This window comes from Trichosurus vulpecula, chromosome 3, assembly GCF_011100635.1.
Source record: "Trichosurus vulpecula isolate mTriVul1 chromosome 3, mTriVul1.pri, whole genome shotgun sequence".
NCBI lineage: Eukaryota > Metazoa > Chordata > Mammalia > Diprotodontia > Phalangeridae > Trichosurus > Trichosurus vulpecula.
Genome location: NC_050575.1, coordinates 427,519,224 through 427,541,639, shown reverse-complemented (window position 1 = coordinate 427,541,639; position 22,416 = coordinate 427,519,224). Strand labels below are relative to the sequence as shown.

The window sequence follows — 22,416 nt, the reverse complement described above, 5'->3', positions numbered from 1 at the left end:
GTTGTATATGGGGAAAGGAAGGGAATCTAAAAACAAAAGATACTAGCAAAAACTTAAAAAAAATCAAGTAAGCAATGAATAAAATTGAAAGCAAATCACTGTAGACTGGACGAAGGGAGGGATAACTCCTGGAATCAGGCAGTCGATCTATCAGCAAACATTTGGCACCGTTTGGAGCAGCATGTCTCCGCAATTCCTTCCCTCACTAAGGCCAGGTTTCCTTTTTCCCCTCTGCCTTATTTGGTTTGTCTGACAATTTCCTCCCCTTCTTTCTCTCTCTCTCTCCACCAGGAGTCAACTCCTTCTTAGTGTACATGGCCTTCAAAGATCGCTTCCAGCTCACAGATTCCCAGGTAGGAGTCTGCCGTGTCATTGTCTCCAAAGGCACTTGTCAGTGCTTGACAACCTTCATTTTCTTGTTTTTAAGAATAGATAGTTTGAGGGGCAGCTAGGTGGTACAGTGGATAAAGCACCGCCCTGGAGTCAGGAGGACTTGAGTTCAAAGCTGGCCTTATGTACACTCAGCTGGGTGACCTTGGGCAAATCACTTACCCCGTATTACCTCCAAAAAAAAGTTAAAAAAAAAAAGAATATTGGTGTGTGTCAGAAGTAAGCCTTGACCTCAGGTTTTGAAGTCTCTGTGGCCAGCTCTGTCTTTTCTCTCTAGCTTTATCTGATGGAGGTGAAGTAATTTGTCTAAGGTCACATAGCATTGGGTTCAAATCCTACCTTTGTTACTTCCTTAAGTTGTGTGACTTGAGGTACTTCATTTCACCTTTACCAGCCTCAGTTTCCTCATTTGCAAAACTAGGGGGTTGGACTTCAGAAGCACAGAATCATGGCACCTTGGAGTTCTAGGTGACTTCAGAAGCCATCTGGGCCAATCCATATCCCCAGAAGAATGGCCGTGACAGCACCCATCATGTGGTTGACCAGCCTCTGGTTGAAGATGTCCAATGTGGGGGGGGGGGGTTGCTCTGCCATTTCCTGAGACAGCCTGTTCCACTTAGGGACACCTCTGTTAGGATGTTTTTCCTGAAATCCAACCTCAGTTGGCCTCCATTTTCAGCTTCCACCCATGGCTCCTAGTTTGGTTTTCTGGATCCAGAAAGTCTAGATGAGTCCCTTCTACATAACAGCCCTAAAATACGCTTGAAAACATAGCAGTCCTCTCCCCTCCCTGCTCCCCCCCAAGTCTTGTCTTGTTCTGGCTGAATGTGCCAGTTTCTTTAACCGCACCTCATGTGGCATGGGCATTTTTGGGCTTATCAATAGGGCGTCTGTCCTGAGTCTCAGCAGCCAGAAGTGAACCTAGCCCAGTAAGGACTCTGGCTGATGTCGGACTGAATGACGTCTGACGTCCCTTTTCAATCTAAATCCCATGAACCTGTTATCCCTCTCTTGTCTTATCCTGTGGTGGTGTCTGCCACTCGGGCCTGGAAGTGGCTTGCCTTGTCAGTAACGTTTTCTCAGCTTTCCCAGGGCGTCCATCAAAGGGCTGTCCTTAGGGTTTCCCTGAGTGAGCCGGAGCCTGAAACAGCAAAGTAATTCAGAAGCTTCTGGGTCCCCATCCAGGATTTTCTAGGTTAGGCTGCCTCTGAAATGCTGAGTGGCCCCACTGCGTGAATGGTGCCCCATAAATGACTCTTTGAGGGCTTGGGAAAGGAGACTTAAAGAGACAAGATTACAAGGGAAACAGTGGAATACTGGGGGAGAGGCCTGATGTTGGAGCCATGGGATCCGAGTTCAAATCCCGGCCTTGTCGTTTACCTGTCTGACCTTACATAAATCATTTCGCCTCCCTGGGCCTGTTTCTTCTTCTGTAAAACAAAGGAGTTGAAACAGATGGTCTCTGTGGACCCTTCCAGTTGTAAATCTGTGATTTGGGATGAATGGTACCCTGACCCAAAAGCTGTCTGTGCCTGAGAGGGCGGGGGTAGGAAACACAGCCACTAATTGAGTTAACTCTCTTCCAGATCTACGAAGTCTTGAGCGTGATCCGTGACATTGGCGCCATCGCCCAGGTTCATGCTGAAAATGGAGACATCATTGCTGAGGTAACATGCTCCTATCCAACCATTTCCTTATTAGTCCCAGATCAAAGCTGGGGTACGTGCATGGAAGCACCAGCCCTGCATTGTAGACCCTTGGTAACAAAGCAGACAATGGAATACACTTTCCCATTCAGGCCTGTTTGGCATCGCCAGGGCCTGACAGTCCTGCGAATCACGTGGTCTTTCCCAAGACCGCAGCAGTATAGAGCCTAGACTATGTATACCTCTCCCCCTTCCCCAGGGGGATCATTTCACTCAGAGCTGCTGTGCCCTTGTCTCTGGGGTGGAATCCATTCACTCTCTGGTTAAGCCTGGATATTTGACCCTGGTGGTACAGGGCCAGGAATGTGTCACTTTTTAGCCTGTCCCAGTGGCCTCACATATGCGAGGCTACTGTAACTACAAGCCACTACTTAATTCGATCTGGATGCAGGGGGTCCCTGGTTCTTCTCATAGGGTCTTAACTGATTCCCATGGAGTCAACTCTGCCATCTCACCGCTTGGCTAAAGAACTCCCCATCCAGGTTTCCATCCATCTCCGGGATTGTTCCCCCAACTGAAACTATTTAAACATTCTTCTTTACTCTCTCTCTCCCTCCCTGCCGCCAACATCACAGGAGCAGCAGAGGATCCTGGAGCTGGGAATCACCGGCCCTGAAGGACATGTTCTGAGCCGGCCTGAAGAGGTGAGCACTTACTTGGATGGCACAAGTTCATGTGTCTCCCTAGGGTGCTGGGCAGGGGGTACATAGAGAGGCTATAGACTAGCAGCCTCCAGCCCTGGAGGGGCGGCTCATTGTGGCCTGCTTTGGATCCACTTTTAGGTTCACAGGTTGTGGGGTCGGGAGGACCAGCATCCGTTTCTGTAGCTTTTTAAGGTTGATCGAGCGATGACGCCCTTGAACCACCTCTGGGAATTGGTGGTATGAGTTATGTTTTACAGATTAGGGAACTGAGATCCAAAGAAATTTTCTCCCCTTAACTCTTTCTCCTTCTACGGCTGCCTACCCTATAAATCCCATTCGCATCATGTTATCTTTGCCAGTCAATGAACAAGCATTTATTAAACACCTACTGGGTATCAGAATTACAAAGGCAAAATGAAATCCCCCCTACCCTCAAGATGCTGATATCTTATAGGGAGAAGCAACATGTACAAACATAAGCAGATGTGTATTTTCAGGCCATTTCCCCTTGGGGCTGGAATCTCCTTGTTCCAGTACTCATGCCCAAGATTTTAGCTGTAGCTCGACATCAGGGGAGTCCAAGGTTGCTGGGCAGAGGTACCTGGGGCCTAGTTTCATTTGAAAAGTTGAGCCTTTGTCTTGACATGGTTTGCTAGTTGAATGGGGATTGTGGAGGAGGTTTGAGGAGCTGGAGCTATTTGTTCCTATTAAAAAGAAGAGCAGGAACAGATGTGCCCATCTGAGCTCAGCCGCATGGCCCTCTGCACAGTCCCTCGAGGTGATTTGTAAGGCCTGAGCCTTTTCTTGAACGTTCCAAGTATTCCTGTGGGGCTCTCTTCCTGTGTGTTTGCACAAGGGCTCCAGATTGCTGCCTAGATATCACTGGGGCTCCCCTGCAGAGAGAAGGGCTAATTTCAGCCTTCTTCCTCAAACTTTTCTCTAAAAACAAAGGAAAACAAAAAAAAAATATGACGTGCTAACAGAGAGGAATAATTTAGTATTTAGTTAGATAAAATAGGACCATATTCAAATCCTCAGGAAAATATGCCTCTCCCTGATAGAAATGGTCATCTTGAGAGTTTCAAAAAAGCTCCAGCAGTGAATCCTTAGGCCTCCTTAGGGGGCCGAATGGCCTGGGAAGATCACTTAGTTGGGGTGGGCAGCGCTGAGGAAAGGAAGGTCTCTTTTGTTTCCTTGGTCAGATCAGAGATTCAGGTTTAGAACTGGAAAGGCCCCTCCAAGGTCAGCTAGTTCAATGCTTGACATGATGGTGGGAGATCCAGCATATGAGGAGGGGGAGGCAAAGCACTTCAGATTTAGAGAACAGGCCTGAGTCAAGACTCAGGCAGGAGAGCAGGAGGCCTACCTCCCACAGAGCTGCCCAATTTGCCCAGAGCACGGAGTAATTTGAGATAAGAACTTGAGAACTCTTGGACCCAATTGTTTCCAGTGTAAGGTTGGCTGCTCTGAGGCCCCACGTTTCCCTGGAAGAGGCCTGAGAAGGGAGGGGCCCCTAGAACCCTGGAGACTGAGTTGAACAGGCCGATTCAGAGCTAAGTTACTTGTGTGGGAGGAGGAAGGTGGGAGCTGGAGCTGGAGCTGGAGGGGAGGGGGGCAAAGGCAGCTGCTGATGGGAGGAGGAAAAGCTGGGTCAGGAGGAGGCCTCAACTTTATTTAGCCCTAGAACCACAGCTGGTGAGCAACTGGAGTGTGCTGGGCCTAGAGTCAGGAGGACCTGAATTCAAATCCAGACTCAGACACTTACTAGCTGGTGGCCTTGAACCCTGCTTGCTTCAGTTCCCTCAACTGTAAAATGGGAATCCTGGTTCTCGCCTCTTAGGTCTGCTGTGAGACTTGAGTCAAATGATGTCTCGAAAGTACTCTGAAAACTCTGAAGCTCTGTGGGAACGTCAGCCACTTTGGATAAAGTCAGACCACATTCAAAGCCTCAGGCAGACGTGCCTCTCCCTGATAGAAACGGTCATCTTGAGAGTTTCCAAGAAGCTCCAGCCGTGAATCCTCAGTGCCTGGCCCTGGGCACAGGATCATTGTTTGAGAGCCAGAGGGGAACGTAGGAGTCATCTGATCCAAAGGGGGGTGGCGTGTGATTTCCCAGAGGGAGCCCGTGGTGCTAAGGCAGGTCTCCAGTGCAGGGCCTCAGGGATTGGTGCCATTTAACGTCTTTATCAATAACTTTTTCAACACCACAGACGCCATGCTTGTCAAATCTTCGGCCGCCTAGCTGCTCTGCCCTCCCTATGCCTGTTTGCTCACCTATAAAAGGAAAGAGATGGAGGAGAAGGTGCTGGCCCTGACGTTCTCATGCTTGTGGCTGTCATGTTTTTAGTTGTGTCTGACTCTGTGTAACCTCAGTGGGGTTTTCTGGGCAGATGCTGGAGTGATTCATGTTTCTTTCACCAGAATCCCCATTTTACAGTTGAGGGAACTGAGGCAAACAGGGCTCAGTGACTTGCCCAAGGCCACCCAGCTAGTAAGTGTCTGAGTCTGGATTTGAACTCAGGTCCTCCTGACTCTAGAAAGCAAGGAGGAAGTTAGCATTTTGACAGAATCAGGATTCAAAAGGACCTTGATGGGCTGGAGCATTGGACTGCATGCTCTGATGAGTTGAAATTCAGTAGAGGTTAATGTAAAGTCTTCCAGTTGGGTTAAACAAATCAATTTTACAAGTGCAAGCCAGGGAAGTCATGACAATTTGCCTGGAAGGCAAAAACCGATCACTGTCGGCCTCCCTTCACCCCCATTGCCTTCCCCGGGGTGCACCCTTGTCCTTCAGTGTCACACAGTGACTTCTTTAAAGCACAGGTTGTCTGTCCCAAGTTTAATAGAACAGAGGGGAACTTGTTCTTCCCTTTCTCCAGATACTACACTTTTAGTCATGCAGTGTAAGCTGCCATTGGGTTTTGTGTCTATTCCGTTGCCTCATAGGTTACGTTGAGCATGTGGTCCGCTGACATCTCCAGCTAGCCACGTTTCCCCAATCGTACACTTTTGTAGCTTTTTTGTTCCTTTGAACCAAAGTGCAGGACGTTCCAGTTGTTCCTATTCATTACCTTTCTTTGGCTGACTTATTTTTTCAGTCTTTTGAGCTTGGGTGGGTGGGGGGCCCTGATTCTGTCATCTAAAGTACTCCTTGTCTCCTCCAGCTTTGCAGCATCAGAAAATTTAATAAGCCAATAAACAACCTTTCCATGTCTTCACCCGGTTGGCTTCCTAATTTCCTGGCCTTGTATCATAGTGTGGAGTGGAATGGGAATGAAATCAGCTTGAATTTATCAAGCAAGAAGGCAATCTGCAGAATCCCCAAGTACACACTCTAGGCCAAGCTACCATAAAATCTCATTAGAATGTGGTCTGTTATACCAATTTAGATATAATATGGGTCACATCATGGCCCATGAAAAACAGCAGCTATAAACTGAAGAAACCTGATCCAAACACCATTAGCCATGTCTAAGTGGAAAGGATTTGAGCAGACGGTTTTCAAAAGAGGACACACAGGTTGTTAATAATCCTTTGAAAAAATGCCCAACCCCAGTAACCATCAAAGTAGTGTGGATTAAAACAACACTGAGATCGTACCTTATAGACATTAAATTGGCAAAGAAACTTAAAACCAATGAGACTCAGTGTTGGTGAGATTGTGGAGGGGTGTGTGTGTTTTTGTGTGTGTGTGTGTGTGTGTGTGTGTGTGTGTGTGTGGATGTATGTATGTATTCCCTCCTGGTGGAATTATAAACTAGTAGAATCTTTTTGGGGAGCAGTCCCTAAGAATGCAGAAAAATGAGGAAAATAATTCTAACATTTACGATTTTCATTTCAGTTATAAATGTAATGGTCAGAAATTGCAGGAGGTTCATATGCCCCAGCAGCAGGGGGATGGGTGAATGAACCTGTGGCCCATTCACTCAGTGGCATCCTCTGATGCTCTCAAGGCCAACAGGGAGGAAGAGCACAAAGAAATCTGGGAAGCCCTTTATGCACTAATGTGATTGAAAAGAGGCCTAGAGAAATAGAGCATTCCCTGGCCTCAGATTGGGAAAGGGAAAAGGGACAAGGAACATGTAGCCAAAGAATCCTGCTGGAGACTTAGAGAGAATGAAGGAAAATTCTGACATTTCAGTTGTTGAAATGAGTTGATTTCTATGTAAATAGTTGCAAAGCAAATTTCCTTAGTTATGTTGGTGGTTTATTTTTCATGGGGTGGGGTCTAGATTGGTGATTTCATTCATTTATAGAACCCTGGGTGTGGAAGCTTCCTACACCAATGCAGATCCAACTTGTCTGTAGCTGGGAGTCTAAGTTGCTTGGAGTCTTGACAGGTTAAGTTACTTGTCCAGAGTCACACAGCTAGTAAGTGTCTGAGGCTGCATTTGAACTCAGATCTTCCTGATTCTAAGGACAGCTCTAATTCTTCATGTTAATTTCTAATAAAAAAATCCCCAACACCTATCATTAGTGTAGAAGGCAGATGAGGTGACATATTGTGTTCTCTCCTCTCCTCTCCTCTCCTCTCCTCTCCTCTCCTCTCCTCTCCTCTCCTCTCCTCTCCTCTCCTCTCCTCTCCTGTCCTCTCCTCTCCTCTCCTCTCCTCTCCTCTCCTCTCTTCTCCTCTCTCTCTCTCTCTCCCCCTTTCTCTCTCTCTCTCTCTCTCTCTCTCTCTCCCTGCCTCTCTCTCTCTCTCTCTTTTGAGAGGCATCAGGGTTAAGTGACTTGTCTGGGGTCATGAGTTAGTATCTGAGGCTGGGCTTGAACTCAGGTCCTCCTGGCTCCAAGGCCAATGCTCTGTCCCCTGGACACTGAGGTGACATCTCTTGATTACTCTTTTATAAAAGGCTCTATTCTTTTTTTTTTCCTCTGAAGACAGTTGTAGATGGTTAAGTTTTCCTAGGGATTTGTAATGTCAATTAAGTTGGGACTTTTTTACTGTTTTAGAATGATAAATTAATTAAGTGTCTTTGATTGAGCCTTACTAGGTGCAAAGCCCCAGGCCCAAACCCCTATCTACTAGGTGCCAAGCCTATGTGGGTGTGAAGCCCTCAGGGTCCTAAAGGGAGTTGCTAAGACCAGAGCCAATAGTAGGCGCCCGAGTTCTGGTCGCTTAGATGACATTTAATGACATCTGAAAACTGTATAAAAGGAGAGAACAGAGCTATTCACTTGGGGCTCTCACTCAGTGGAAGAGTGCTGTGTGACTGGAAGAGACTCTGGGCAGCTGTTAAGAGCCCCCCCAGCTTGTAAACTCAGATGTTGGGACTTTGTTAAACCCTGGTAACTATGCACTGAGATTTGAATCAGACAAGGTCTGTCTGTTGATGTTTGTAATTTGTTTGTATTTGCTCTGAAGTTTAGGTTGCAGGCTTTTTCTCCTAAACTAAGCGAATGATATATGTATGTTGGATTGAAATAAGATTGTTAACCCCTTAACGTTGCTTTCCTTAGTAAAGCAGATCAAAAGAACCTGTGCTGACAGCATTCTTGTTGTTGGGCTTGTGTTGGTCTTTCACCCCCACAGCAGCTGCTAGCCCAATTGTTGCAACAGGATTCTTGAAATGAAGTGAGGGCTGCTTACTGCATTCACCCCTTCAGCCCTGTATGTGGAGTTTCATCTCCTTCTGTGCCCACGCTCCTTCAATTCCACCTGTTTCTCTTGATCATTGTGTAAGAACAATGCCCTGCTCTCCCTTTTCCTGGTGGTACTCAGTGCTCATTGGAGCTAGTTGGGGAGGCTCAGCCTCTGACACAAGGACCTGAGTAGAGCATCAGTTTTGGAGTCAGATTTTCCTGTCTCTTTCCCTGAAGTCAGTTAAACTCTCTGATCCTCAGTTTCTTTTTCTGTAAAATGAAGTGGGTTGGAGGTGATATTTCTGAGGTGCCTTCCAGCCTCGTCTGTGGGAAACGAACCACTTCAATAATTCCTGTAGCATCTACAGCATGCCAAACATTGTATCAGGCACTTGAAGTACAAAGGATACAATCTGTGCTCTCCATGAACTGATTTTGCACCAAGCTTGGGGTGGAGGGAGGAAAGGAGGGGACTAGGACACAGCATGTGTGCTGATAGGCAAATATAATGTATATAAAGTATATAAAAAGTTACTTCAGGAAGGACAGAGGACTAACACTTGGGGGAAAACAGGAGAGGTCTGGTGTGGGGCACAGCCCCTGAGCTGTGCTGTATGGGAAGCTAAGGATTCTGTGAGGTTAAGGTGGAGAGGGAACACATGGAGGACCAGCTGTGCAAAGGCACATAGGGAGGAAATGAAATGTGTATAGGAACCAGCCATTGGAAATGGAGAGTGAGCATAGGGAAGTAGTTTGAAGTTATCCTAGAAAGGTAGGCAGGAATGAGATTGCAGAGGGCTTTAACTGCAAGGCTGATTTGGTATATTGTCCTAGAGGCAGACAGGCAGCTAGATGGCACAGTGGTTAGAATGTGGTGCCTGGAGTCAGAAAGACCCGAGCTCAAATCTGGCTTCAGATATAGACTAGCTGTGTGACCCTGGGTAAGTCACTTCACCCTGTTTGTCTCAGTTTCCTCATATGTAAAATGAGCTGGAGAAGGAAATGGCAAACCACTGCAGTATCTTTGCCAAGAAAACCCCAGATGGGGTCACCAAGAGTCAGACATGACGGAACAACAACAACTTAGAGGCAATAGGGAGCTATTGAAGATTTCTCGAGTAGAGAGGTGACATGGTTAGATCAGAGTGTTAGGAATATTGGGGTAGGGAAAGCTTTCAAAAGGGGAGTTATCATTGTGATAATTGTGCACCCCATGGATTCCAACTGTATTCAGGGAGTGGGGGATGAAGAGAAGAGCCTGTTGGCTATTTGGGGAGCTCACACGTGGATGTTGTCTTGCAGGTCGAGGCTGAGGCTGTGAACCGGGCCATTACCATTGCCAACCAAACCAACTGCCCGCTGTATATCACAAAGGTGATGAGCAAAAGTGCCGCTGAGGTCATCGCCCAGGCCAGGAAGAAGGGTGAGTGCAGCTGCAGGCTGGTGGGAGGCAGAGGCCGGGTCACTCCCGCTGGGGAGACAATGCCTTTCCAGCCTCTCCTGCCAAGCGGCTACTCTTATCACGCTCCAGCATTAACCTAATTACAGCGAACTGAGGCCCAGAGCTCAGGTTACACCTTTGTTCCGCTCCCGAGGCCCTGCTTAGCTTCTATTTAAAGTTACCACACTGCCAAGAATGGGTGGGCAGGCCCGTCTTCTCCCTCTCCAATGCCAGGCTTGGATTGAATTTGATCCAGTCTAAATAACCTTCCACTGCGTGTACCTGTGACGTCAGTTCCATCTGGTTGTGGAATTCCTCTCAGGAACATTGTGTAGTCAGAAGCCTTCTCCTCATGACCCAGGGGGCTTTTTGCTTCAATATGGGTCGGGGAGTGGTGGTGGTACGGCAGCGTGGGGTGAGGATGCCTTTCCCATTCTTGTTCGGTACATGAGTGATCTGGCTAATATGCACATGTCTCCTAGTACTTATGCTGTTCCCTATTAGTGATCCAGGACTTTTGGGTCTTATGGTATAGTGGGCTTGAGGTCAGGAAGACCTGGGGTCAAATCCTTCCTGGAGCACTTGCTAGCTGTTTGACCCCAGTTAAGTCACTTAAACTCTTAGTGCCTCGGTTTCCTCATCTGTCAAATGAGGGAATTAGACCCAAGGGCCTCTAAGGTCCCTTCTGTCTTTAAATCTAGGCTACTGTTTTATTTCTGAAAAGTCCATTTACTGAGTTATTAAACCTCCACTTACTTAAGTTACTAAAGAAGAGGTGTTGTAGAAAGAGCACCTGAGCCAGGGGCAGAGGCCCTGAGTGAATCTGGGCTCTGCTTCTTGTGGGGGTCTTGGGCGAGTCAGCCCCTCTCTCTGGCCTTTGGTTTTCTCAAAGGTGAAATGAGGGAATTGGACCCTGTGAGGTCACTGCCAGCCTGAAATCTAGGGTCTGAAGAGGGAAGAGCGCTGGGCTTGGAGTTAGGACATGGGGGTTCCTATCCCCTCACTTACACAACCTAGCCATGTTACCTTGGGCGAGTAATGTAATGTAAGACTCAGCCTTCCTTGTCTACAAAATGGTGATAAAAATACTTTTCCTACCTATCTCACAGGGTTGTAGTGACAAGAAAATTGATTTCTGCATTGTAAAGTCCTCCTTCCTCTCCCCTTCCCCTCCTCCCTTCCTTCTCTCTCTCTTTTTTTCTTTCTTCTTTCTCTTCCTTCCCTCCTTCTTCACTTTATTACTCCCTCTTTCCTTCCTTTCTTCCCTCCCTTTTTCTTTATTTTTCTTTCAAATTCTCTTTTATTTGTCCCTTCTTCCTTCTTTTTTTCTTCTTTCTTCCTTTCTTTTCTTCCTTTTCCCACCTCTTTGATCCTTCCCTTCTTTCTTTCTTATTTCTCCTCCTTTCCTTCCTTCCTTCCCTCCCTCCCTTCCTTTCTTCCTTCCTTCCTTCCTTCCTTCCTTCCTTCCTTCCTTCCTTCCTTCCTTCCTTCCTTCCTTCCTTCCTTCCTTCCTTCTCCTTCTCCTCCTAAGTGGGACCCAAGTTCTTCAAATTCAACCCAACAAACAATTATCGAGCTCCTACCATGTTCTAGGCACTGGGATCACAGAGACAAAACAATAGTGCCTGCCTTCAAGGAGTTTACATTCTACTGGGGGCAGAGCTGATGTGCTGCCTGAATAGGAATTTGTAAAACAGAAGGTCCTTTATTGGCATTCTCACGAGCTGTACCCAGAGGAATCTCCATTATAGCATATCCATTAATGGGCACCCATTGCTTCTGGTTCTGCCCTCTAGAGCCAAGCAGGATGAAGCTAATCCCTCTTCCAGGTGACAGCCCTTGAGATACTGGTTATGCTGACCTCCATACCAAGGCTTGATTGCACTGGTGGGGGGAGTTTCCTTACTAGGAGTTCCTTACATTGATGAAATGACAGGTCCAGCTTCTGTCCCCACCTCCCAAATTATAATATAGTTAAGAAAGAAAGAGGAAGAAAGCAGCTGAGCAAAATTAACCAATGTCTCAGCCCTGTCTGAAAGTGTATGCCACATTCCCCTCCCCAGCAGCCCTCACCTCTGCAACAAAGGGTGGGAGATTGTCTTGGCATCATTTCCTTCTTTTCAAGTTTGCCGATGGTTCTGATTTGCCACTTTGGTGACCCTTTGGTGATGGGCGGTCCAGACTGTGGCCTACATGCCCTTTGAGGCTCTGCTGGGCGGCCCATTCTCTGCCTTCCCTTCTGAGGCTCTGAGTCAGACAATAGATTCCAATGTGGCTCCAGCCCCCAGCCCCAGTGCATTCAAGGGACTTGGTCAATGGAGGCTGTTTGGGTTGATGCCCCAACAAAAACTCAGGGCTCCTGCTGTACTGTGGGAACCACCGAGGGGGGCCCTGGGCGGAAGGCCCAACATTTGCATTTCATAAAGTCTGTTGGTCAGCCGCCAAGGCTTTCTTTTTCTCACTCAGGCGCCTTTTCCCACCCCGTCCATAAGGGAGGGACTGGATGGAGCTGTGTGCTGAGGCCACCAAACCAGCCCTGATTAGGAGGCTTCTGAGAGCCTGGCGATGGCCCCCTGGCTGTGGACGGGCCGGAGCTCACAGGGACACCACCCCAGCCCTATAAAATCGGCAAAGCTTTTTGTGTGTTTGGATTCTTTTTCATATATGCCCTACAACTACTTCCAGGCAGTACAGACATCATGATTCCCTCATTTTACAGGTGAAGAAACTGAGGCTTAGAGAGATTGGCCCAGGGACACACAGCCAGGAAGCATTAGGAGTGAGATTTGAATCTGGGTCTTCCTGACGAAGTCTAGCATTCTGTTGATTCTTCCACATTTCAGGCATCTAAGGTGGTAGAATGGTTAGAACGCTGAACTGGGTTCAAATCCTGCCTTTGGACCCTTACTAGCTCTGCAACTCCAGGTAAACTGGTTCCCCTACCTGCCTTTCCCTCTCAGATTACCTGCCATCTCGTCTATATTTTGTACCCAGTTTTACACGTCTGCTTCGTTAGAATGTGAATGCCTTGGGGGCTGTTTTTATCTGTTCACTGTATCCTTAGCACTTAGCAGTGTGCCTGGTTCAGTCAGTACTTAATAAATGCTTGTTGACTGACAATTTCCTCGAGCCTCAGTTTCCCCATCTGTAAAATGGGCGTAGTAAGGTAAGGGACTTCAGAGGCTGTCCATTCTAACCTCGTTTGACAGATGAGGAAATGGAATTTTGGCGAAGCTGGGGCTTGCCTCCAGCCAGGGGTGGTGAGGGTTGGAGGTGGAATGTGAGCCCAGGTTTTCTTCATGATTCTAAGCCCAAAACTCCACCCACTAAGTGATACTGCCTTTAGATTTTGGGTGGACCCATCATTTGAAAGCTCTCATGTAGAAGGGTCAGATTTGAATGAATAAAAGAGAAAAGGCCTTTCTTAGACACCTACTACGTGCCAGGCATTGTGCTAAATCTTGGGGGTAGGAATAAGGAGGCTGAGCCTGCCCTTAACATGATTTACATTGCTGTTGGGGAGACCAGGAACAGCAGGGGAAAGCAACACAGAGAGACTGTTTCTGTTTGGGTCCCAGGGAACCAGGGAACCAGGAATCCAAATTGCAGAGAAAGCACCTTAGGTCTGACGAAGAAGAAGGTCCTCCCTAACTATTATGGCTGGCTGAAGGTGGAGGGGCTGCCCTCCTCCCAGGAGGTGGCTTGCCCGTGCCTGGAGGGCCACATGTTTTGGGCTGCTTGTGTGGGGAAGGCTTGTTTAAGTAGAAGCAAAGCCTCTGCAGCCTTTTCTGCCTCTGAGATTCTGGGCATATTTTCAGAGCCCTGGGGAATGCTGCCATACAGACAGGCCTCAGGTCAGCCCAGCTGAGGCTTTGGAGAGTGTTTATTCTTTCCTTACATGAGCTCCTTCCCCAGGGTCCTGACACCCTCCTGGCTTGGGGAGTTGTTCTTCCTTCCCAGGAGTGAGCTGCCTGGGGCTCTGCCCAGCTCGGTTACCCACTCAGTTCTCTGTGAGATTCCTGAGGTGGGAGGCCCTCCGGCGTGGCTGGAGGAGGCAAACAGGGTGGCGTAATCTATTTATCAAGTTGGGCCTCAGAAAAGGCTAAGGGGAGAGGAGGTGCATTCCATTCTGGGAAATGTCTGGCTGTAAGAACTGCCAGAGATGTTTGCGCTTAGGAGGTGTGCAAAGAGGGCCAGGGGCTTGCAGAGGTAGTGTAGTGAACCTGATGCCAGGAAGATATGGGTTCAGATGCTGCCACTGACCCTTACTAGCTGTGAGGCTTTGGGCAAATCACTTAATCTCCCTGAGCCTCGGTTTCCTCATCTGTAAAATGGGTGGGTTGGACTAGATGGTGTTAGAGACACTAGTGGCTCATCATCTATGATCCCGTGGCCTGGATGAGGGAGACTGGTGTCATATGGTGATGCTGATTGTTGGGGTGTTGGAATTCCTAGGCACCGTGGTGTATGGGGAGCCCATCACAGCCAGCTTAGGGACGGATGGATCTCACTACTGGAGCAAGAACTGGGCCAAGGCAGCAGCTTTTGTCGCCTCTCCGCCTCTGAGTCCTGACCCAACCACTCCCGACTTCCTCAACTCTTTGCTTTCTTGGTGAGTAGCAAACACTCCCTGACACCTCCAGGTTCCCAAGAGCCAGGGCTCCCCCTGCCCCTGCCGTTTTCTTCTCATTCTCCAGTAGACCCGGCTGCAATCACATTTGATGGATTTAAGGGGTGAAAACAGGCTTGCACCAGCCTGACCCCAGTGACGATTTACACTCTGGAAGCCTCATGTTAGCACTACTAGCTGTAGAGTGAAATCTAACCGGTAGGGTCAAGGGCCATGAGTCCATGTCACATGGGGATCCTTTGAAAGAATGAGGGATGCTCAGCATGGAGAATAGAAGGTTCAGGAGCATGTGATTGCTGCCTTCATGTATCCCAAGGGCTAGATAGTTTAATTGTTCTGTTTGACTCCAGAAGACAGGACCAAGAAAAAGGAGAAGCTACAGAGGAAAATTTGAGTTAAATGTAAATAAAAACTTCTGAACAATGAATAGTCATCCAAAGAGGGAATGGGCTGCTCTATAAGACCCCACTGGGGGCCTTCAAGTCAGTCAGTTAACATTTAGTCAGCATCTTCTATGCACCAAGTATAGTGCTGAAGGGCTGGGTAGATACAAAGAAAGGCAAATGACAGTGCCTGCCTTCAGGGAGCCCACAATCTAACGGGGGGCCAACATGCAAACAACTACGTACAAAGAAACTATACACACAGAATAAGCAGGACAGGGAAGGCATGAACGTTAAGGAGGGATGAGGAAAGGCTTCCTGGAGAAGGTAGGACTTTAGCTGAGACTTGCAGGAAGTTAGGGAAGCTGAGAGGCAGAGATGAGGGACAGCATTCCAGGCATGGGGGACAGCCAATGAAAATGCCTGGAGTCTGGAGATGAGTGTCTTCTCTGAGGAACAGCAGGGAGGTCACTGTTATTAGATTTCAGAGTACATGAAGCCTGGAAGGGTGAGAAAGGGCCAGGTTCTGAAGGACTTTAGAAGCCAAATACAGCATTTTATGTTTTTTTTTGATTCTAGAGGTGGTAGGGAGCCCCTGGAGTCTGTTGAAAGGGCCATTACATGGGCATTACAGCCATGCATTATAGGAAAATTACTTGGACAGTTGAGTGGTTGATTACGGATATGTTTTAGTGGGGACTTTTTTTTTCTTGGTGGTGGGGAGGTGTGTAGGTTAGTTGGCTAGCCTCTGAAGCCCCATTCACTGGAGATTCTGTGACTCTTCGGCTTTGTGAGGCTGCTCCATTGTGGGGACAATTGCAGTCACTTACTGAGGGGCCCAGCAAACTTCTTTTGTAGTTATACCTTTAAGGAGCCTGCTTGAGGACAGTGTCATAGTGAAGCCTTGATATCTTTGCAAAGTGTTTTGTTGGTGCTCTTTAAAAAAAAAAATCATCGTCACTGGTGACGCCACCCTTCTTCCTCAGGAGCATTCTTCCTAATAACAAATAATACTTAAAACACTTTGACACATTGGCCTTTTCTGAAAACGTATGCCTCATTCCATCTCCATAGGCCACCATCTTTTTGCTGAGAAGCAGTAGTCATCAAGCCCCAGTGTTCTCTAAAGAAATGATTAATAGTCATTGACTTTTCCTTCTTTCTTGGGGAGGAAGGTGGGCTCATTCAAATTAATGTTGGGGGTCCAATGTGCTGGACTTTTGCACATATCTCAGGGTTGAATGGAAATGAATGGTGGCCTTCCTTCCACCTCTAGGTATAGATCTCGAGTATATCTGAGAATGTGGATGGCAGTGAGTACCTCTTCATGCCTATCCCACATGCCAATGGCAAAGCAGGCTTAAGCATTCAGGGCTCTCTCGTCTCCTTTCCGTTTCCTCCAATTCACTGTCTGTGATATTTGCCTTTCAGTGGGGATCTCCAGGTCACTGGCAGTGCCCACTGTACCTTTAACACTGCGCAGAAGGCTGTGGGGAAGGATAACTTCACCCTGATTCCTGAGGGCACCAATGGAACTGAGGAGAGGATGTCTGTCATCTGGGACAAGGCTGTGGTATGGTATCCCCCTGTCAAGGGACAGCCCCCTTCCCTGGGGGTTGTGGCATGCCTGTCTGAATGGATTCTTGAGAACTACCCGTCCCCCGCTTCAAGTTATCATGTATGTCCTCATCTGATTATCTGTGGCATGCCAACAGTAGAAGTTTTGTGAGGACAGGGGTTATTTTCCATTTTATCTCTGTGTCCTGGGCACTTACCCCCAATGCCTGGCACGTGGTGGACATTGAATAAATGCTTGTTGGATCTCACTGGTTTGCTTTTGCTCCTTTATGGAGATCTTAGAAGCTGAGTCTGGGTTTTGGGTGAATCCCATGTGACGATTGTTGACGGTCCTTATTTTTGTAAGGGAGGCTTCATAGGTTTACACATTGATGGCCAAGCCATATCAAGCTGCATAGCATTCTTATAACAATCATGTCTTCCATTCTGCCTATATATAGGTGCATATGCTCTGAGAGGCCTTGTCCTGTAGTGGAGAGAGGAGGGCTGGCCCAGGAGGCAGCCAGTATTTATTAAGCACCTTCTACATACCAGGCATTGCGCTAGACAATGCTAGTACAAAGCCAAAATGAAATGGGGCCTTACAGAGCTTATGGGGCGGGAGGCGGGGAGGGGAGACAATGTGTACAAAGATAAGTAAATTCAAGATTCAAACTGTGTGGATATTGTAGAATCCACTGTGTGGAAGATCTGAGTTCAAATCTTGGCTGTGTGACCATGGGCAGGTCTTCCTGACTTCAAGTCTGGTGCCTAATCCATACGCAAAATTGAATCGTGATCCTTCTCCAGGCACTGATTTTGTTGTTTGGTTTTTCTCCTCCCCAGGTGACTGGAAAGATGGATGAGAACCAGTTTGTGGCTGTGACCAGCACCAACGCTGCCAAGATTTTCAATCTTTATCCTCGGAAAGGCCGCATCGCTGTGGGCTCCGATGCTGACCTCGTCATCTGGGACCCTGACAGTGTCAAGACCATCTCAGCCAAGACTCACAACATCGTAAGTTCCTTAAATCATGCAGCCCTTGTCTGGCTGAAGTGCGCTATGGTGGAGTTGGAGATGGAGGACCGGCTTCAAATCTCACTTCTGGTGTTTGCTGTCAGTATGACCTCCTAAGCAAGTGCTTAACCTCTCTGGGTCTCAGTTTCCCCATCTGTAAAATGAAGAAGTTGGACTAGATGCCCTCTGAGGTCCCTTCCTCCTCTAGTTCTATAATCCTTGGTCATTTAATCTCTCTGGGCCTCAGTTTCCTCATTTGTAGGATGAAAGAGATGAAGAGATGGGCTTTTGAGGACCCTTCCAGCCATAGAATAGTCATCTTGTGATTCTCTGCAGCAGCCACAGAGATAGGGTAAGGGGCTCCAGATTGGGGGGATTAGAGTAGAAAATGCAGCAGAAATAGGGGTTGGGCTTATTTTTCTCATAGGAAACATTGAAGAAAAAAATTTAGGAGGAAAAATAGCTCCTTCCCTTTGAAATGACAGGGACGTTGCTTACTATTCTCCCCATCAGCATTTGGACACACTCTGGGTTTTTGTCTCCAGGGCTCAGAGGCCCTGATGGGTGGGGGTGCGCCAAGGTAGTTGGAGGGCATCTAGTCCAACTGTTGGGCACATCTCTCAACCCAGTGCTGGGTGCAGGCAGGCTAAGTAAGGCAGTGTAAATTAAGCTCTTTCTTAGATGAAAGTCAGCTCTTTTAGGAGGGGCATCTCTTCTCTGGTGCTGCTAGGGGATGGTGGAGCAGAAGCAGGAAGGAGGATTCAATCACTGATATCTTTAAAGGACTATTTCTAAAGCAGAGTCAGCCCTCCTGAGACATGGCTTCTTTCTCCGTAGCCTCTTGGGCTCCCGGGCCTTCATGCTACAGCTTGAAAAAAAATTCAGGGCATACCTTCCTTTCATTAGCACTGATCTCACTGAGGCTTTCTCCTCAATGAAATTAGAATTGAAGGAGCCCTGAGAAAGGGTGACCTTTGTACAGAAGGTGGGCAGCTGTCTAAAGCATTTGGTTTTAGAAACAAGTCCTGGATGACTCTGTGTTCCTAGGGAATCTCTGGAACTACTTTTCCAAGGTTTCAAGGTGTTAGAGGTTTCCTGGGGATTTCTTGAACCCTTTGTCCAACAGCTGTAAAAGGTAGCCTGTACTAACCTTGGAAACTGCCTGATCTAACAAATATGTTCTGAAGGGTTCTGAAGATCCAGGGGTCTTAGTGGACTCCAGCCTCAGTATGAATTAATGGTGTAACATGGCAGCCACAGAAGACTAATGAGATCTTAGAGACATCGTTTTCGGATGAGAGGTGATTGTCACATTTGACTTTTCCTGGGCAGATCAGACCTCAAATCCTGTCTTTGGCCAGAAACCTTTGCTGATCCATCTTAATCTAGTATTTCCCTCTGAGGTTATCCCAGTTTGTCCCATATGTGTCTTGTCCATAGTTGCTTACGTGTTATCTCCCTCATTAGCCTGGGATCTCCTTGAGAGAAGGGACTGTATATACCCAACACTTAGTGCAGTGTCTGGCACCTAATAGGCACTTAATAAATGCTTGTTGATTGAGACTATAGTTAGTTCTGACCGGTATTGTTTGGAAAAACATTGACAGGTTGGAACATGCCCTGTAGAGGATGATCAAGATGCGGAGGGGCTGGAATCTCTTTTATGTTGGGATCCAGTGAGGGCACTGGGATCTGTAGCCTGGAGAAGTCAGGGCTCAGGGCTGCCGTGGTTGCTGCTTTCTAATATTTGAAGGGTCATCATTTGGAAGCACGATTAGATGGATTCAGTTCTAAGAGCGATGGAAGAAGTTGCAGATGCAAATTTAGGAAAAACTCTTTGGAGGACAAACTGGTTGAGGGTCAGTGCTGTCCTCAGGTAAGAATGGACTTCCTGGAGTGGGGGGAGGGGTAAGGGCTAGTGCTGTCCTCAGGTGGAATGAGGTCCCCCTCCTTGGAGGTCCTGGAGCCTAGGCCTGTTGAGTACTAGAGTGAGGATTCTTTGGGGTTCCAACGGTGTCTAGCACCTTGCTTGGCCCAGAGTAGGTGCTTAATAAATGCTTATTGTTTGGTTGATGAGTGCTGCCCTCTCTTTTGTCTATGAGATCCTTTCATTTTGTGACCCTCTTTGGAAAGAATGAGGCCTTTGAGGGTAGGTGGGGCTCTTGTAGGAGAGGAGAAGAAGGGGCAGGGCTTTTAGGCACAGAGCAAAGGCCCTTCAGCAGCTGAGTGGGTCCAAATGGTGAAGTTTGAATTTAGTCAAAGGGCCACACTTGAGGACCTAGAGGGCCACATGTGGCCTCGAGGCCATAGGTTCCCCACCCCTGGTCCAGAGGATGCCTCCTCCTGCCTGCCTCTCACCCTCAGGTGACCTTACTCATGTCTTTGTGCCTCTGTCATGGTGCCAGACTCTTCTCACCACCATGGAAGACCTGGCCCTAGGAAGGCCCCCGTTCTTTGGAGGGCTTTTGGAAAATGCACCGAGGAGGCTTCTCCCATCTCCCCCCTACCCCCCAGTGTTTCCTAGGTTGTGCTAATGCAAGTTAATTTGGAACATTATCCTAATGGGTTTTAACAGGCTTGTCTCCTTTCGCTGGAGTTTTCCAGGCATCGGGCCAGATTGGTAATTTTAGGGGAAGCGGCCTGGGGGAGGGGGAAAGCCTTTGGACTTGGAGTCAGGAAACTGGGCTTCCCTGTCCGGGACCTCGCACGTAGCAGCCGCGTGATTCCGCCTCAGTCCTTTAACTGCTCTGAGCCTCGGTTTCCTTGTCTGTAAAACAGAGATAATAACTCTTGCCTTAGATTCTTGTGTGAGGAAATCACGGGAAGCCTTAAAACGCTGTTGAAAAATGAGCTTCAGCAGCCTTGTTGTTAATGGATCGAGGGAGGCAGAGCGCGCTTGGGCTTTTAGTTTGGTTTGTTTTAATTAAAGCCTTTCATTTTTATTTTATGCGCTCTCTTTATTTTAGAATTTTCCTTGGTTTCCTTTTCTCGTCAGTCATTTCTGAATATCTCGCTGCCCTGTTTCCTGTCCAGGGAACCAGCCTTTTTAACAAAAACAGAAAAAAAGGGCAGTTAAGCAAGACCAACCAGCAAATAACCTGTTGCTAAAAATGCCAGCAGTGTTTCACAGCCATAGGCCCTCACCTTCTCCGAGACAATGTGCGGTTGGTCCTGTGGTTGCAGCTGCAGCGCCTGCGATCTGAATCCCCTCAGTTCTGGCCACATTACTGGACTCTGTTGGAAGCCCCAGGTGTGTCCCGCAGCATCGAAAGCTTGGCTTCCCTCTCTCTGAAACGCGAGAAGTATCATTCGGCTCATTTGCGGGTCCTGGTGAAGTGCACGCACACAACGTCAGGCAAAATCGAGGAAGGCTCCCAGCGTGGTGGGGGAGGACAGAGACAGGGCCCTGCATCTCTGGAGAGGAGACTGCACAGAAGAGATCGCAGAGCCGTCTGTGTGCATGCAGGCCTCATGCTGGGCACCAGAGAGACAAAAACCAAAAAGGAGCGATCCCTGACCTCAGGGAGCTTACATTCACTCCTAGTCTGGAACGTATGATGCAGATTTGCAGCTTGTCTGTGATTTATCATCTTAGAGAATTGTTGGAGGGAGCCAGGGGGCTCAGTCTGTAGAGCGCTGGGCCTGGAGTCAGGAAGACCTGAGTTCAGATCCCACCTCAGACACTGCGTGACCCTGGGCAAGTCACTTAAACTCTGTTTTCCTCAATCTGCTGGAGAAGAAATGGCAAACCACTCCGGTACCTTTGCTAAGAAAACCCACCATACAGTATTGGCGTGCTGTGGTCTATGGGGCCATGAATGGTTGGACATGACTGAGTAAATGAACAACAACAGAGAATTGCTGGGGGGCTGGCCACATAGCAAGTTCATAAGCACTTATTCAGCACCTACTGTATGCCAGACACCGACATTGGAGGTACAAAGAAAGGTCAAAATAATCCCTGCTCACAAGCAGAATGGGATCTGAGGCAGTGCTGCAGTTGTCAAGGGCCCGGCCACCAGCACTGTCCTCCAAGAGTGGGCACCTCCCTGTTTGAGGTTGCCAGGCATGGCCATTTGGTGGGGATGCTGGAGTGGGGCTGCTTAAGGAGGGAAGGGTTGGGCCCGGTGGTCTCTGAGGTCTTCTCTGACTCTGATTGGCTGAGCCAAAGGAGAGGCTCTTTGGAGAAGGTACATCAGGAGGCAGCAGCTGAGCTCAGCCTGGAAATCTGACCCCAGCCATTTCCCTAGGGTTACTTCCAAGGTGACCAGATTCTGCTGTGGATTTATGAGCAGAAGCCGGCTAATCCGACCCTTCCATTTTACGGAGGAGGAAGCTGAGGGCCCGTGGAAGCTGTACCTAACCCAAGGTCTCTCAGGTTGTAACTGTCAGAGGCAGGATTTGAACCCATATCATAGGATCATGAGTTGGAAGGGACCTCAGAGGCCATCTAGTTAAACCCTTTTCTTTGACCAGTGAGGAAGCTGAGGACCAGAGTGGTTAAGTTGCCGCACGTAGTAAGCATCAGAGTAGGATTTAGATCTAGTTTTTTGCACTCCAGATGCAATGCTCTCTTCACTTTGACATTTCTGTCTTGTGGCCTCGAGGCTCTCAGGTCTTGTGAGGGCTCTGCAGTGTCTCCCTCCCCGTCCTTGCTGCTTTGTTGCTTTTGAGTAGGGCAGGTGTCTGGAGTGTCTTCCACCTAGGCTTGTGTTGTCTCTTGGGCCATACTCGAGGAGCTTTGCTGCCCTCCTGACATTCCTGGCTCCTCTTGGCACTTTCCAGGCCTCGGATGACGACAATAACAAACCCTGCCTGATGTCAGTGGGTGAGGCCGCTTCCAGTATCCCGAGCCATTGTGTGAGAGCGGAGCTGTTTAGATTGGTTCCTGGAGCTTCGGGCTGTTTCAGGAAAACTCCCCACTTGTCTTTCTTTCCATTTTCCATGAATGTTACATGCACACCCATGACATTGCTGACAGGCTCCCTCCAGGTTCGTGATTCCAGGTCGGTTGTCCAGGGAATTCTGGGAGGGAAAGTACCTATTGTTCTCTCTGGGCTGATTT

At 48.2% G+C, this 22,416-nt stretch overlaps 1 protein-coding gene across 2 annotated transcripts in view; it reads left to right on the top strand.

Annotated features, from left to right (window-relative positions):
- The window catches only part of DPYSL2 (dihydropyrimidinase like 2), a 139,080-nt gene that overhangs the window by 99,820 nt on the left and 16,844 nt on the right, over nucleotides 1-22,416 (top strand). For both annotated transcript variants that reach the window (XM_036749570.1, XM_036749571.1), the window contains exons 5-11: nucleotides 292-353; nucleotides 1,977-2,057; nucleotides 2,672-2,740; nucleotides 9,626-9,746; nucleotides 14,220-14,376; nucleotides 16,209-16,350; nucleotides 17,181-17,351. In XM_036749570.1, the coding sequence (XP_036605465.1) occupies nucleotides 292-353; nucleotides 1,977-2,057; nucleotides 2,672-2,740; nucleotides 9,626-9,746; nucleotides 14,220-14,376; nucleotides 16,209-16,350; nucleotides 17,181-17,351 (803 nt within the window). The remainder of the gene's footprint in view (nucleotides 1-291; nucleotides 354-1,976; nucleotides 2,058-2,671; nucleotides 2,741-9,625; nucleotides 9,747-14,219; nucleotides 14,377-16,208; nucleotides 16,351-17,180; nucleotides 17,352-22,416) is intronic.